Raw genomic sequence first — 16,101 nt, 5'->3', positions numbered from 1 at the left:
GCTTTTATGCATTTAGCTATACCTTTTTTTGTGTCCTGATATATGGTCCAGTCTTTGTAAAGGTACCATGTAACGCTGAGAAAAAGTTATATTCTTTTCTACTTACATTCAATTCTCTGCAGATATGTATCATATCTAGCTCATCTATAATTCTATTCACTTCCTTTACTTCTTTCTTCTTTTTTTTTTTTTTGTTAAATTTGTATAGCTCTGAGAGGGAAAGATTAAAGTCCTCCACTACCATAGTACCATTATCTATTTCCACCTGTAATTCATTTAACTTTTCTTTTAAAAATTTAAATGGCTATGGTATTGGGTGCATAGAAGTTTAATATTGATATTGCTTCATTATCTATGGTACCTTTTATCATAATGCAGTTTCCTTGTTTATCTCTTTTAATTAAATTTACTTTAGCTTTGGCTTTGTCTGATATCATGATTGCTACCCCTGCTTTTTTGTACATTGACTGAGGCATTCTACTCCAGCTCTTTATTTTAACTCTGTATGTATCTCTCATTTTTAAATGTGTTTCCTGTAAGCAACCTATTGTTGGATTCTGATTTTTAATCCTTTGTGCTGTTTCCATTTTATGAGTGAATTCATCCCATTCACATTCAAAGTTATAATGACTATTTGTGCATTTCCCACCATCCTATTTTTCCTCACTGTTATACTTCTCAGCCTCTCTTTTTACCCTTTCCCTTCTCTAGTTTACTTCTAACCACTACCTTCCTATTCCACGACCTTTACAGAATCTCCCACTTATCCTCTCCCCTAACCCTGCTTTTCCTTGTTCTACCCACTCCTCTGAGGGTCCCTCCCCTTTCTTCTTCCCTGAGCTTCTAAATCTTAATCTACATACCCTTCTACGTCCCCCTTCTTATCCTGTTCCCTCACCTTCTTATTTCTTTATAAATTTAGAAAGACTTTTAGATGCATGCGTGCACATGCATCTAGATGTACATGGTGTTCCCTCTTTAACCCAGATCTGATGAGAGCAGGGTTCCAGCACCATCAGCCTTCCACCTCCACCTGACTTCTCTGTATCAGTTCTTCCTCTTGTGCTTCATTTTTGTGAGATAATTGCTCTTTTTACCTTTTCCTATACAATTTTGCTTTTAAGAATCACCACATCATACTCAGCTCTTCTTTTAAATCACCGTTACTAATGACAATCTTAAGCATTCCATGCGTGTTTGCACAACTAGTTCGTCCTTCTTGCATGCTGTAAATCTTAAGGCCTCAGGTCAAGCATATATAGAAATGTGAACCAAAGCTTGATTATGTGAGAAATAGGTTTGCATAAATCTATATGGCTCTAGTACTAGGCCATTGGTTAGATATTATAATAATTTATGTAAACTTCTAATTTTACTCTTCTGCTCACATTAGATTGTAATCTCTTTGGAGGCAAGCTGTCTTCTGTTTCATTTTTCTATCTTTAGTCCCTGCCACAGTGCCTTGCCATGGTAAGCAAGTGCTTATTGTTATTTTTTTTAATTGTCTTTCAGATTGAATTAATTGAAATATTTCATGATTGAATTATTATTAATTGCAGGCAGTTGCAGAAATTTATTCCTTTTGTTTTGTATACTTGAAAGTTGTTAAGGTATCAGTTTATGCAAAACAACATGCAAATTAGAAGCCCTATTACTTGATGCTTCACTTTAAAAGATAAGATAACCGCTCTGTTCTGAACATTGGAGCTTATTTCAGTAAGTTTCTGCTATTTTTTCAGCACATTATGTTGATACTCTGTTTTCCTTCAATGTCAGGAAAACCATCCAGAAATCTATGCAACTGAATTCAAAAGGTTCTCTCCTTTATGCAGAAGGTGAGGTGGAAGAAGCAGTTCCCAGCTGGGTTTTTTTTTCTTTATGACATACCCTATAATCAAAGCAGGATCATAGGATGGGAGAGCAAAAAAAAGAAAAGATATATTATAGATAATACCCAGCCCCATAATTTTGTAGCCGAGGAAACTGAGACCCCAAGAAATTGTGACATGTTCAGGGTCACAAAGTAACAGGATTTGTTTCTGTCTCCATTTCCAGCATTCCTTCACTGACTCACACTGTTTCCAAGATGTGTTCCACTTTATTCAGTTCTTGGCTAGCTGCTGTTTATAGGACCGAATAAAGTTGGGGTTTCTGGCCCCAAGATTCCCAAGTTCTAATGAGTTTTTGTTCTGGTTCTTCTACCAATTAGTTGCATGACCTTAGACCCAAATTACACTTTACTAACTCCTGGCCTTAGTTTCCTCATCTGGAAAATGAGAGGATAACCTCCAAGACCCCTTCCAGAAGTAAAATTCTTTTGTTATTTGTTTCTTGGGTTGGGGCAGGTTTAGGCAACCCTTTTCTAAGCAGAAGCTTTCCCTTCCCTTTCCCTTGGGACTTGGGCTTCCATTTCTTCTGATTCCCCTGAGGCTTTGAAGTTATTAGCTCTAGACCTAGAAGGAGGGAATGATTTAATTCATCAGAAAGTATGGTAGTGTATTTCTCATATCTATTGGAGCTGGTTGATAATATAGGATTTATAGTGGTTGATATTACAAGGCTTAATCTTATAAACCATAGAGCGTGGTAGGGGGAAAACCCCCAGGAATGCTCAGTACTTTCAGTCTCCTGGAAGTGGAAGAACTCAGGACATCTTTGACTCCAGGGCAAGCCTTAAAAACTGGAGTACGGGAAGGGAAGACTTTGAGCAGTCTCAGGGCATCACATCATAGGCCTCTAAACTTCCTTACTCCCTAAGTCTCTTCTAGTGGGGCATCCTTTGTGGGTGCTTCTGCACCAAAATCACAAGACAGATAAAAGGAAGAACTTCTCCATTCTTTGCAGTTTTTCAGACAGCTTTCCATATGATTTGCGATTCATTGTGGCTTCTCTGCACACAGGAATAATCATTTCCAGCTATAGGACAAGTATGGAGACAAATTAAAGAGAGGACACGAGCTAGCCCAGGGGAAGTTCCATTTAGTAATTTAATAATAACAATAACAATAATAATTAAAAAAGACAATACAAAATCCAATTGTTTCTTTTTACAAGTTCAGATACAATTTTTTTCCCCAAGTGCAAAATACCTTATGAACCGCATTGGTTGTTTAATGTTGATTGTGTAGGAGATGCTTCAAGTGGCAGTGGTGGGAGGCAGATAAACAGCATTTCAAGACTTCTTTTGCATTTAGAAGTAAAAACAAAAACCCATAATGTCCTATATGGTCATATTTCTGTTTGGGCACATTCAAACCAACCCTCACAGAAGGATGAAGTTTTCAGTTATTTAACCCTCATTCCGACCATGCCATTTGGCTGGGCTTTAAGTAGGCTTAAGATTCCACCTGATAGCAGAACTCAGGGTTTTCTTACCTCCAATTAGGCCTTTTCTTAAATGACTTCTGGTCCTAATAAAGTCCTGAGACTAAGATGTGTTATCTTTGTATCAGGTCAAATCCCAGCAAATTCTTCAATCCATTTTCATTCTTTCCCTATTGTGCTCAAGAAGAAACCAGGTAGACTGGTTTTCTAGAGTTAATTGAATTTTTGTATCCCCCTTCCTTAGTTGAGGATAGTATTTTGGGGCTTAAATGTCAGACAAAAGAATCTTAAATTCCTGAAAACTTCTCAGGGACATTCAAGGAGACAACATCCTACCACATCCCAAATTTGCCTAGAGTATGATTATGGAAAGCACCTTCTTCAGAAATCAAACCTTAGTTTTGAACCAAAGCCCCCAGACTCTACACCAAATCTACCCAAACTGTCTGACTAGATCTGACCAAATCCTGGGGAAGAGACTAGGGAGGGAAGTACCACTGCTTGGGTCAGTCACAGCTCAATATCTACGTCCTTAGAGGTTTCTAGCCTTTCTACTTTGGAATGAGGTGAAATGGAGGCCTCTCTGGGAAGTAAGGCTCATTGCAAGCTGCCCAAGAGTCTAGAACAAATCCCATCATCAAGGTATCAGTCGGAGTTGCACCTAATTTTAGAAATCTTGTCCATTCCAGGATGCAAGCCAGAACTGGCAATACACACAGAGAGAGGCAGAAAAAAGAAGAGAGATGGGGTTTAATTACTCTTTTGCCTTTCTGGCATGTCCCATGCCCATCAATAGCCTTCTGGAAAAGAGGAATAATTTCTCCTTCTCAGAATGATGCTGAGGTGAACTAAGGTGAATAAAGCCCCAGTAGTCTTCAGGTCATGGGAGAGCTTCTTCTTGTTGAGAAGGCCCTTGGATGCCATGTGAAGAGCCCCCATTTTGTTTTGTTACTACGCACACCAGGAAAACACCTAAATCCTCTGTGCGATTTAGGGAAGGTCAATCAACCAGCACTCCCTGGATCGTTGTTTTTTCATTACCTTAATAACTGTCTAAGTGTTTATCAGTTAGCACTACTATCCTTTTCCATCCCCAGAGCTGATTCTCCCTCTGCATGCAGACACGAGAAACATTTGGGGTCTTAGCCATCTAGTCAGGTATTTGGGGAGTTGCTGTGCCAAAGCGGGTTTTCAGTGGTACTTGTTGAACTGGGCTGGGCAAACAAGTCTACATTTTAGTGTCCAAAACTTTCTTTGCTCTTAATATCGGAGGGACTTAGCAGTCTGTGAAGGTCACCTTCAGGTCCCAGGAACCATAAAACTAGGAAGATTTTGGGGAAAACAGGGAGAATCCAAATCCACAAAAATTTTAAAGAAATCTAGCTAAATCCTGAGGAATGCCTTGTAAATTGTTTTCTAAGATGGAAAGTAGCAGGGGGAAGAGAATCAGGGAAGTTTCCTAAGCTCCTGTTGGCCAGCTAGTTAGGATGGTCAATTAGATGAAAGTCTACGAAGCGCTTCCTGGGAAGCATTAACATCTTGGCCAGTGAATTTTTCCTCTGCCTCCTTTCATCTTGCAGCTTGAGAATGGCTCACTTACCCCAGGAAATAGTCAGCCATTAATCATGAAGAGCCACATAATGATGGTTAATGCATGAGAAAAAATGGATATTGGCCACAGGGCCCATCCAAAGGAGTCTAATCCCTTACTACTGAGCCTTAGGTGGGAAAGGAGGGAGGGAAATAGGCAAGCAACACTTTTTCCAACCTTCTGCCTTAACTCCTTATTCTCTAGAAGTGACCCATAAAAGCTGGATGATATCCTGAGGACCCACTGTGACTACTTTTGGGGACCTGCAGGAGAAAAGAGGTGGATATGAACAGCATCTAAGACACAGTTGTGTCTCGAGAGCATTGTGCATGTAGGATCTGGGATGCATATTTTGGTTCCCCGTCTCCCTCTTCTCTTTGAAAAGCAGCACTTGAGGATAAAGCCCTTGAAAAAGGTGTAGAGGAAGATTCAGGGGTAGGGATAGGGTTAGGTAGACTGGTTGAGGTCTGACACACATCTGATGACTTCCACAGCCTTATACCTTCATGGTCCCTATAGTCACCCTCCTGGCCATGGAGTCCTAAGCCACCCTTTCTGAGTAACACCTCCTGGCCCTCTTGTACTGAAACCTAGGGATGTAATGTAACAAAGGGAAGACAGAATAGCAGGGTGGTCATTCCCAAAGTCCAGGGAAGAAAGGGAAGCCACTCCCCTTTCAGTGGACAGCCAATGACCACTTCCATCAGGTCTCTGAAATCACAAGATGCTAAACTCTGCTCCCAGGGGAAGCAGAAGGAAAATGTTGCAGCACAGACTGAGCAGTTGCTAAGCCATTCTGCTTTCTGTTCCATCAAGTCTCCAGAATTCCTACCCTGTCTCTGAGCTATAGCCCTGGTCCAGCCTGGCCCGTGCCCCTTGGACGTCCTATAAGTTTGGCTGCTGGGGACTAAAAGATATTCCAGGTCTGAAAACTTCAGTACACGTGGTTCATGTGAATCAAAACCTCTTCTTCCATTCCAAACATACACTCTTCTTTCTTGGGCAGCTATAAATAGGCTTGTTTCTAAATGAAAACAAAACAAAACAAAAATAAACAAAAAACCCTCCCTCCACATAACATAAAGAAGACTCAAAATGATTGCACTTATTAGATGTGGACAAGGTGGGCAAAAGGCTCTCCACGTGCACACACATTCCTCTTATAGCCCAGAGCCTGGGGCCAGGAACAGGCAGCTCTGGTCCACAGGACTGAACCCTCTTTCATTAGAGGCCACTGAGACACCAGGGGCTGCCAGGTATGGCCCAGGGTAGTTTCCCATCAGCAGCCATGGTTCTTTAAGGATGTGACTTAGGAAGTGGTGCGGGACTCCCCCAGGGAGCACTGGAATGGGGGTAGGGGAGGACGGCTGAGCCAGGGGCTATAGGTTGGGGCAAAGGGTTAGTGTCTGTGGTTAGTATTCAGTCATTCTGTAGTGTAGTCCTTTAGATTTTTTTTCTTTTTTGGCAATGCTTAAAAACCCGGTTTCTCTTCTGTGGAGCTTTCTGTTTTCTCCTGGAAGCCATGGCAATGTGATCTGCACGGCAATTGCCTGTTCCTTGTCTGCTCCTCATCATTTAGTTCAGAAATCACCAGCTCAGTGGTGAGTATCATTGTGAGCCCTTGAGTGGTAAAGCTCAGACAGAGCATATGGGAAAGAAGGAGGTATACTCGGGCAGTCTAAACAAGATGGTTGATCCACCCAGGTCTTAGTGGTGGTGGTGGAGGGTGGGGTTGAGGGTAGTGCCCAAACTATGCCCCACAGAGGATCAGTGCTAGGGAAATGCCTGCAGGCCAAAGACTTCTTTGGTAAGACCCTGGGCTGCCTGAGTTGCCATGGGTTGAGGGATATGTATCAGAGAGGAGGGGAGGATTCTGGCTCTAGACAGTCAGGGCACAGCCCTGAGAATGGCAGATACACCTTCCCTGCCTTGCCTCTAGGACATAACTGCCCTAAGACCAATTGCCTTCATGGACCCCCTCACCCCTTTCAAACTGATCCTGACCACAAAGCATGGGCTAGGGAAAAGCTCAGTTTGTGGGGCTGCTACTTCCATCCCTTAGGGGGAACAGAGCTTTTCCAACACTCAGGGAGCATGTAGGAAATGGAAAAATGGGTAAATTAGAGAGAGAAAGGCAGGGAGATGGAGGGGCAGAATGGGAAAGTAAGTAATCTGCATAGTGAATATTTGTTTTCTCCAAAAAGAGAGAGAGTTCCTTGGCAGTACATGGGGGCTGTTGGGCTATGAGGGTTAGGCAACCAGGGAGCTTCGAAGCTGGGGTCTGTGGGGCTGGGGAGGGCTATTTGTAAGGTCGAAGGAAGCTGGAAACTTTGGAGCGTAGCAACTTGATGAAGGATCGGGGTAACATCTCCTTGTGCTTCTCTGTGTACTTGAAATAGTTCTGTGGGTGGGCGAGCACTTCAAAGAAGGCCTTGATGAGCTTCTTATCCTGCATAGGACAATAGGCAGTATGGAGTATATTAGCCTTAAGGCTGGGAAAGGGAAAGGGGAAAATCAGAGTGGGCAAAATGAAGGTTATAGGCACATGAAAACCAAGACAGGGACCTACAAAATACTGCACATAGTAGGTGTTCAACAAATATTTGCCTCCTCCTCCCCAGACCTCCCTTTTAATCATTCTAAGCCCCCTTACCTTGGGGGGTTCTTCCTAGATCCTCCACTATTTAAAGATGGTTCCCAGGGAATCCTCCTCATTTCCCACCCTCCTACTTTCCTGGACTTTACCATCTCTAGAATTCCACAAGATGACTTCAACTCAGAAACTGACACCGCCTCGGATCATTTCCAACCCTAGTTACATCACTTCATCATGCCCTATATGCTTTACAAACTCCTCGAAGGCAGGGGTAATCTTATGCCTTTCTTTGTATCTTTAGTCCTTAGCATGGTACCTAGCACAAACTAGGAACTTAATAAACACTGATGGCTCTGACTCCTTTGTAGCCCTGGAAACCTGTTTCTAAGCCTACTACTGTGGGCATCTTCTGAATTAGACGATCCTTTTTCTTCATTGTTGCCGTTTCTGTTCAGTTGTTTCAGTCATGTCTGACTCTCCATAACCCTATTTTGGGGTTTTCTCAGCCACATACTGGAGTGGTTTTCCATTTCCTTCTCTAGCTCATTTTACTGATGAGGAGCTGAGGCAAACACTCGTAGTTACTTGCCCAGGTCGCATAGCTAGTAAATGTCAGAGACTGGATTTGAACTAAAGAAGGTGAGTCTTCCTTATTCCAAGCTCAGTGTTCTATCCCCCATACCACCTGGCTGCCTTCATCATTATAGGAGATCAAAGAATCATAGAATGTTAGAGGTTAGACGAATCTTAGAAGTGATCGAGGCTAGTATTTTCCTTATCTGGAGAAGGAGACTGAGGCTCAGATAGGAAATGACTTACCAAAGTTTCAGGGCTAGTTAGTGGCAGAGTTGAGACTAAACTGCTGAGTTCTTTTTTGGTCTTATGACCCTATAATCAATCAGTCCTTCCAATGCCTATTCATTACCTTCCTTTCCCTTAGCCTTCCCCCCATATACTTCCCCTTCTTTTCCTCACCTTCAGAATCTCTTGGTGGTTTTCAGAGGCATAGAGCCGACCATCTCGCACAATGTCTTCTACTAACTGTTCATAGTCCTCTGCAAAGCCAATAGATATGGTAAGGCTCAGGGACAGGGAACTTGCTCGCTTCCTTGCTCACTCCCTGGGCTTTCTTCTTGACTCTCACTGAACTCAAAAGAATATAAGCCCCCAAACCCCTGACCTCCTAACCATCATAGGTGACGTAGGGTATCTGGAAGCCTCTGGCACTGTTGGCTTCACTTGTTTTGAAGTTGATCCAGAGCTTTCGGGAGCGAGCGGTGAAGGCAATGGGCCGCTCATAGGTCTGGCACGTCTCATAGGTGGTGATTGAGGATGGAGAGGCTGAGGACATAAAGAGTAGGGAGGTAACAAGGTGAGGAGAGGAGGTGAGCACAGTTTGCCTATGAGGAGAGTTTAGAGATGAGAATTGGACAGAAAGCATCAGATTGACAAAACCTTGAGAAATTGGAGTTGTCATCACCCTCTCTCTCCTACCCCTCATCACATATACAAATCTGTTATCCCATTGTGCTGGTGCAAATGTCTCTATGGTGCAGTGGTACCCAGAGAATATTAAAATGCTGGCATTTAATTAACATTTTTTAAAGGCAAAATTTCTAGGTGAGGAAGGAGGAAAACAGCCCCTGCTTCTCTTAGCACCTCCTTTCATCAGTCTCTTCTCCCTGCCCCCCACATTCCCTCTCTTCTTTTCTTGGTCCCCCATCTCTTCCCTCTTTGCCTTACTGCTTGTTCCCACCTTTTTTAGCCCTCCCCAGCTCCCTCACCCCAGCACAACTCTTTTACTACCCACAGTTCTTGCGCATGACAAGGACATCCCCGCACTCATCCTCGGAGGGCAGGAAAATCTCCGGCACTACAATGAGGATCTTTCGCTTGGGTGGTGGGTTGATGTTCCAGGTACACTCTACTCCTGCTGGGTAGTTGCCAGGGTAGTTGGGGGATTCGATATATCCGGTGAACTCACCTATCTCCCCACCACACTGGCGATCTGTGGCCAAACCCAGGTGGATAGGGTGAGATGAGAAGAGAAGTTAGTGTTAGGGGTGTTGAGATGGAAAGAGAATGCAAGCATCTAGAAGGATTTCAAGGGGGAATCTTAAAAGGACCTCCTGGGAGGCAGAGGCTATGATCAAGCATGTGGTTTGTGGGTTACCATGGTACCAGTGTAGTTACCTTCTTAGGGTGAGTTGATGGTCATAGGATGACTCTGGGATCACTCTCCAAGTTCTTTATCTATCTTTCTTCCTGCCTTTCTTTTCCCCAACTTCCCTGCCTCCCCAGCACCTGCTCTCCAAGGAGGGGATTTTGATGTGACAGTGTATGTGAGAGTATTAAAGAGCTAGAAAGAGAGGCTTCCTTGCCCATTACTCCTCTAGCCTTGTCCCTTCTTGTTCCAGTACCTTCCAACTTTTCCTTGTGTGTCTCATTCCTAACTCTACCCACCTTCCCCATCCCTGTCAACCCACTGCTGCCAATCATGTCTGCTTCCCTCTACCATCATCCATTGTCCCCTTCCCTATCACTTGATCCTGACACATACTTTTACACTGGGTCACGCTGGTGGAACCATCAAAGTCAGTGCTAGTGTTTCCTGGGCAACGGGTGCAGAAATTCTGGCGAAATTCAGGTTGGTAGGAACCCAGGGCACAGCGTATACAACGATGGATGCTAGTGTTATAGTAGTGACCAGGGGAACACTGGACTGTGGAAGAAGAGATAAACAGAGAAGGTCAAGTAGATCTGGGGAAGGAGTATGGGTGCTAAACTATTTCAGTAGTCAAATATACAGTGATTGGGTGCACAGTTCACCAACTCGGGCAATGACTAGAGTGTTGTTTTGCCTCCCTATAACCCTATGCTCATAGGTTTCCTATATCCTACCCCTCTTGACAAAAAAGATTTGTTGCCTTGAGCTGAATTGAATTGGGATGCAGGAGACCAGAATTCCTTTTCAGACTTCAGCCCTGCTGAAGGGCTTTAGCTATTCCTCCTTGTACTTAAGCTTCTCTGTTTAGGGATGGCAACCTTTGATAGAGGGCAGCTAAGTGGTACGGTGAGCGGAGTGCCAGGTCTGGAGTCAGGAAGACTCATCTTCCTGAGTTCAAATCTGGCCTTAGATACTTACTACCTGTGTGACCCTGGGCAAGTTATTTAACCCTGTTTACCTCATTTTTCTCATCTGTAAAATGAGGTAGAAGATATGGCAAAACACTCCATTATTTTTTCCCAAGAAAGCCCCAAATGGGGTCATGAATAGTCAGTCGGATACGACTGGTAACTACAGAGTGACGACAACAACAACCTTCAATAGGTCACCTACCACCAAGACTGTGTCCCTCTTTCCTTTTTTTTTGAAGACTCTGAACATATGCTTATTTTTCATTAACGCAGGCAGGTATGGTAGTGTTTTGATAATTCTTGCAAATTGTAGAGGTGAAGGCAACAAGTGGATCTGAATGGTGCTAATTCTGATGACCAGGGGTGTAGGACTGTACCTGATGATCTGTGAAGTGGTTGGTGGTGATGGGCCCATAGAAGTCCTAATCAGTGATGGGAAGGGACAGTATTTACTGGCCTAAGTGCCGTGAACACTGAGCTTGTGTGCACTTGGTTGCTGTCCTGCTTCCCTCCCAAGGTGGCAGTGAAGTGAAGAATTATATTTTGAAATCAGAAATGAAATTTGAAATTTCAGCTGGTATGGGGGCAGGGGTACATATGCCTTGTGAAGCTGAGAGGCAGTCTGAGTGAGGAGGGTCAGAGGACCTCGGTTCAGATCCCAGTTTTGCTATGTTATCCGTATGACCTTGGGAAAATCATTTACTACCTCTGGGCCTTAGTTTCCCCATCTATAAAATGAGGGAGGTAGTCTGGTCTCTAAAGTCCATTCCAACTCTAAATCTATGATTATACAGAGTGTGTAGTTCACATACCTTTGGTGTCGCAATCTTGGAAGGAGATAGCCCCTTCATGCTTGGTGGTGAGGCCCCCACCACATGGGAAGCACAGTGTTCGTCCTGACTCAGGCTGGTAGGTGCCACGTGGGCATTGCTGGCATGGTTTGAATCCATCTGCTGAGTATTGACCTGGTGGGCACTGACCTGCAATAAGCCAAGGGCCAGATTCTGATGGGGGGTGTTCTAAGGCCCTGCCCATAGGCTCACCCAGTCCCATGGGGCAGGGGTGCATGGGGCACCAATCTGGGTAGCAGCCTATGGCTTTGTTGTGTCCCCTAGGGAACTTCATGCCCACGGGCTTCCCTTATCCCACCCTTCCCCAGGCTGGATTGCTTGTTCCCCTGGCACCTGCACATGTGGTGATGTTGGTGGCTCCGAGGGGCCCATGGGCATCACTCCCAGGGCACAGGTCGCAGGAGAGCTGCCCTTCCCTCTCCTGGAAGGTGCCTGGTGGGCATGGCACACACTGCTCCGTCTGGCCGTGGTAATACGTTCCCTGCGGGCAGCTGACTGAGGGAGAGTCGGCCGTGCTAGCCACCCCCCCCCCCCAGCCCTAGGACTTCCCTCCCACTCCCCCAGAATTAGGACCCTCTCCCCGTGGGGGAAAAGTAAAATCTTATTTGGAAAGTGTGTGATATGGGTTGGAGTAGTAAGTGAACATGAACCCAGCCTGGTATATATAATCTTAGTATGTTGAGATCTAAGGGACGTGAGTGGGACAGAAGGATATGGAACAGTCATGGCTTGGAAATTTGGAAAGCCACAAATTACAGCAGTTCAGACAGTTAGGAACAATGAAGGGGGCAGCCTCAAGAATCCATGCCTGTTTCCTATCCCAAACCAGTCCATGCTTTGTACTCCCAATCCCCCCAGTTCTGTATCCCCATTACACTCTCTTACCACACTTGACCCCAGAGCGATGCTGCCCGGGCACACAGGCCTCTGCCTGTTCTACCCGCTCCCCAGCTGGGCCTGGCTTGTGCGCCAGCTCATAATCCAGGCCTGCAAGGCGCAGCAGGAAGCGATCCTGATTGATAGATTTCCTTAGCATCTTCAGTGACCCCTTCAGCCGCCGTTCCATCCTCTGTCGGAGGCAAGGCAGGGTGCAGCTTGCTGTGGAAGGAAGCAGCTGTGATCAGGAGGGCATGTGTGTCCATTGAGGAAATAGCCACCAATGGGGAGGGGGTCAAGAAGAATGGCCATGGATCTAATGGGGAGTGGCTAGCAGCCAGCAGAGTGGCGAGGGAGGGATGATTCTTAGTCTTCTCTTCCTCTCCCTTACCCCTCACCCTAATTTCCTTGTATCCTCAAGCTCTTCTTGTTTGGTCTTCCCCTCTCATGCCTCTATCTCTCATCTTCCATGCTCCCTCACTCTAGCTTCCTTCATTCTACCTGTGGTTTCTTCAGCTTTGACTTCAGCCTCCAGTTCCAGAGTGAGACGGGTGATTTCCTTTCCAGGAGGAGTCCGGGCACGGCGTCCTTTCCCCTTACGGGATGAATCACACTTGAGGTGGATAAAGGTGACGTGGCAGTCGGAACAGGCAGTCCCACCTAGAGAGGAGAACAATTCAGTCCCATCCTGGATCCCCAATCCTAAAACCCATCTCAGCTAAGGAAAAAAAGCCAGCTCAGATGCTTACATCCTATTTCTCCATCTCCTGCATCTAGCTTTACCTGATGCACCTCCAAATCTCCTTTATTTTTCAGATACAATATTGGAAGTCTTAGAGGCATTGGAAGGGGCTCTTCCAATTCAAAATTATATGATCCTTTGAAAAAAAAGAACCCCTCTCCTGTCCCTTGCTCACCCCATGTGTAGGGGTCCCTGCAAGTGACTCTTCTTTTATTTGATCTGACCCAAACTCTGGAGCATAAAGGATCCATATGCTGGAGAATTTATGGGGCATCAAGCTATCTGGAACCAGGAACAGAACCCAGAAGAGCATAGGGACTTAGGTGAGGAGGCAGGGTAGGGAGTGCACGGTGCTTCAGTGTACATCGAATGAAAGAACATTGGGGCTGGAAGAGACAGATTATCTAATTCAGGTTTTTGTTTTTTAACTTGAGTTCTGTGAACTTGTTTTTTTAAGGTAGTCTGACAGGTATATTTCATTGTAATTGGTTGCCTTTGTAATCCTGTGTATTTTATTCTATTTTATTTTTATTTTAAAAGCATTCTTAGAGGCGGCCCATATTCTTTACCACAATGTCAGAAGGGTCCATGATCCAAGAGTGAAGAATCCGCTTATCTAGCCTAACTTCCTCACTTTAGAAATGAAGAAACTGGCCTGAAGGGGCAGTGAATTGGCCGAGGTCATATAGTATAACTGGTGTCAGAGCAGGGATCAGGGCTCAGGTTTCATGCTAAGGTTCAGTGCCCTGGTTCCATGAAGGCGGGCCATCCAGAGTCCTGACCTGTTGCTGGGACTCTGCCTGCCTCCTCTGGCTTGCTCTTGCTTCGAAGGTGCAGGCGACACTTGGCGTCTTTAATCTTGAAGGAAGCTCGTTGTTTGACAGAGAGAGCAGCTGTTTCTAAATAGAATAGCAACGGTGTGGATGAATTTGAGTGCTGGCCCCAGCCTTGGGTAGGAGAGAAACAAGTACCTGATGGGGACGATGAGGGAAGGGACACACTAGGGATGTGGAGGACATGGCAAGACATGGGAACTGAAGGGCTGAGCAGGAAGCTGGAAGCAGGGTCTATAAGGTTTGAGGAGGAATGTTTTAGGATAGATTACAACAAGACAGAATCCTGATTAGTGTATAAAAGCATCACAGGAATTAAGGAACTTGAGAGCAGGGAGAGAGGAAACTAGGTTTTCTTAAGAGGATTGGTAGTTGTGGGAGGACAATGGGGGCTCACCAAGGCAGTGGTGGGTACTGGTTGTGTTACCATTCCTGGATTGGGAGGAGCGGGGACTGGGTGTGCCGCAGCTTACCATGAAGCCATTTTCTGATTCTGGGAGGAGAAGCATGTTACAGATCTGACTCACTCCCCAACCCCAAAAGCTCATGGTGCTAGAAGGACCCCAGGGAGAACAGAGTGATTATCTGGACCTCCCTGGGATCTTTCCTGATTTCTTTCTCCAGCACCCATGGTCTTCTCAACACCAACTCATTTACCTGGCAGAAATCGAGCCCGGGAGGGGCAGGTCAGAGCGCAAGTGTCCTTCTTGCCTGACCTGCTACAGCTGAGCATGGCCCGAGGGGCACCAAGGCTGCCCTGGCATTTCACCAGCTCTGGGAGGAGACAAGGGCACTAATGTATGTATTTGCTAGAGTGGAAGTAGGAGTGATAAGATAAAACAGACATTTCCTTTTTCTCTATTGCCCTTTCTATACTTTGCCCACTCTCAGTGCCATTACTTCAGCAATTGGAAGTAGCAGAGTCAACAGTAATTTAGTCCACTCGTTATATTGTCTTAGGGGCTCTTTGCTTTACAATCACTTGCTCAGGATGGAGAGCATTCCACCTGCCACCCCCCTGTTCTTCTCCTTTCCTAGCCCCTAGCTCTGAAACTCATTGAAGGCACAGTGCCCACCATGGCCAGCAGAGGGCATTACACACCTGTGCAATCTTTGCCATTCCAGTGCAGCCGTCCCTGCCCTGAAGGGCAGGTGCACTGGTAGCTCCCAGGGGTGTTGATGCAGCCAAAACGGCAGCCTCCGCGGTTAATGCTGCATTCGTCCACATCTGGAAATAGAAGGAGGACTTCAGGAGCCTAGGGCATGGAGGAACTTCTGCTGGAGTTCCAGTAGTTCCTAAGATGACTAACAGCCCCCCAAAAAACCTGGAAAGAAATAGTTCTCAACAGAAAAGGGCTCTTAGCCAAAACCTGATTTGGTCACACCTGAAGTTTGCTTTTATTTGCCTTCTCCTAAGAAAAACGCTAAAACTGTTCTGAAATCAGTAACAGAGATGAGCTGCCAATGAAAAGTTCTAAAAACTGAATATAGAAAATTTGATTGGACACAGATTGGACTGTGATGAGTTGTGGTCCATCTCCTACCCAGAGTCATTTCTATTCATAGCCGCTGGAACCTACCCTAACTCTGCCTTCAAAGCCCCTACTTAGCTCCGTCTACTCCCCAAATACCCTTGCTGTGAAAGGGAGGGACTTGTCCTTTTGTCAACCAAATCAGCTGTAGGACTGGACTTTAGAGTTAAGTGGAAAGGTTAGGAGGAAACTCTGGGGACCATATGGGCAGGACACTATAATCGGACACCCAAATGCTTATAATGTAAACAGGAACCTTGGGCACATGGCTATAACCTAATTATCACTGGGAGACTTTTTCCCTTGGCGAGTAACATCCCCCCTTCCTAGTCTGTCCTCCCAGGAAGGATGAGGGTTTAAGTACTTGTATGTTTGGGCATGTCAGACATGGTCCAGACAACAGATTTACCACTGTTCTCCGAGGTTCAACCTCACTAAGTTCAGAGAGGTTTATTGGCGAAGAGTTGGCCATCAGCATTTCTGGAAGACTATTTACTAAGACATGGAGGGATTCCAGCCTTTACCAGTAGAGGGAGCACTCATATCATAGATACTTGGTCTGTTGAAGTACCTGAGTACTTAGCTGTCTAAGTAGGCTTGCAGGGAGGATAATGTCTT

At 45.3% G+C, this 16,101-nt stretch overlaps 1 protein-coding gene and 1 long non-coding RNA gene across 10 annotated transcripts in view; one reads left to right on the top strand and one right to left on the bottom strand.

Moving 5' to 3' along the window:
* The window catches only part of LOC140525991 (uncharacterized), a 75,403-nt gene that overhangs the window by 14,141 nt on the left and 45,161 nt on the right, over nt 1-16,101 (top strand). The window contains exons 5-7 of one of the 6 annotated variants that reach the window (XR_011974188.1): nt 1,394-1,470; nt 1,777-1,835; nt 2,056-2,172. The exons of 2 other annotated variants lie outside the window; for them this stretch is intronic. This is a non-coding gene — a long non-coding RNA (uncharacterized lncRNA). Of the gene's footprint in view, nt 1-1,393; nt 2,173-16,101 lie in introns of those variants that run through there. 3 more of the 6 variants (XR_011974185.1, XR_011974187.1, XR_011974182.1) reach the window with 3 other exon arrangements.
* Nucleotides 2,970-16,101, bottom strand: part of SCUBE3 (signal peptide, CUB domain and EGF like domain containing 3) — a 53,408-nt gene continuing 40,276 nt past the window's right edge. For all 4 annotated transcript variants that reach the window (XM_072641839.1, XM_072641841.1, XM_072641840.1 and 1 more), the window contains 13 exons: nt 15,054-15,179; nt 14,609-14,725; nt 14,349-14,444; nt 13,901-14,017; nt 12,878-13,036; nt 12,386-12,598; nt 11,834-11,995; nt 11,462-11,629; nt 10,072-10,233; nt 9,322-9,519; nt 8,700-8,852; nt 8,487-8,566; nt 2,970-7,364 (listed from right to left, as the gene is read on the bottom strand). In XM_072641839.1, the coding sequence (XP_072497940.1) occupies nt 7,215-7,364; nt 8,487-8,566; nt 8,700-8,852; nt 9,322-9,519; nt 10,072-10,233; nt 11,462-11,629; nt 11,834-11,995; nt 12,386-12,598; nt 12,878-13,036; nt 13,901-14,017; nt 14,349-14,444; nt 14,609-14,725; nt 15,054-15,179 (1,901 nt within the window). In that variant the 3' untranslated portion in view covers nt 2,970-7,214. The remainder of the gene's footprint in view (nt 7,365-8,486; nt 8,567-8,699; nt 8,853-9,321; nt 9,520-10,071; nt 10,234-11,461; nt 11,630-11,833; nt 11,996-12,385; nt 12,599-12,877; nt 13,037-13,900; nt 14,018-14,348; nt 14,445-14,608; nt 14,726-15,053; nt 15,180-16,101) is intronic.

Source organism: Notamacropus eugenii, chromosome 2 (genome assembly GCF_028372415.1).
Source record: "Notamacropus eugenii isolate mMacEug1 chromosome 2, mMacEug1.pri_v2, whole genome shotgun sequence".
NCBI classification, from domain to species: Eukaryota; Metazoa; Chordata; class Mammalia; order Diprotodontia; family Macropodidae; genus Notamacropus; species Notamacropus eugenii.
This window is presented reverse-complemented; position numbering and strand designations above follow the sequence as displayed.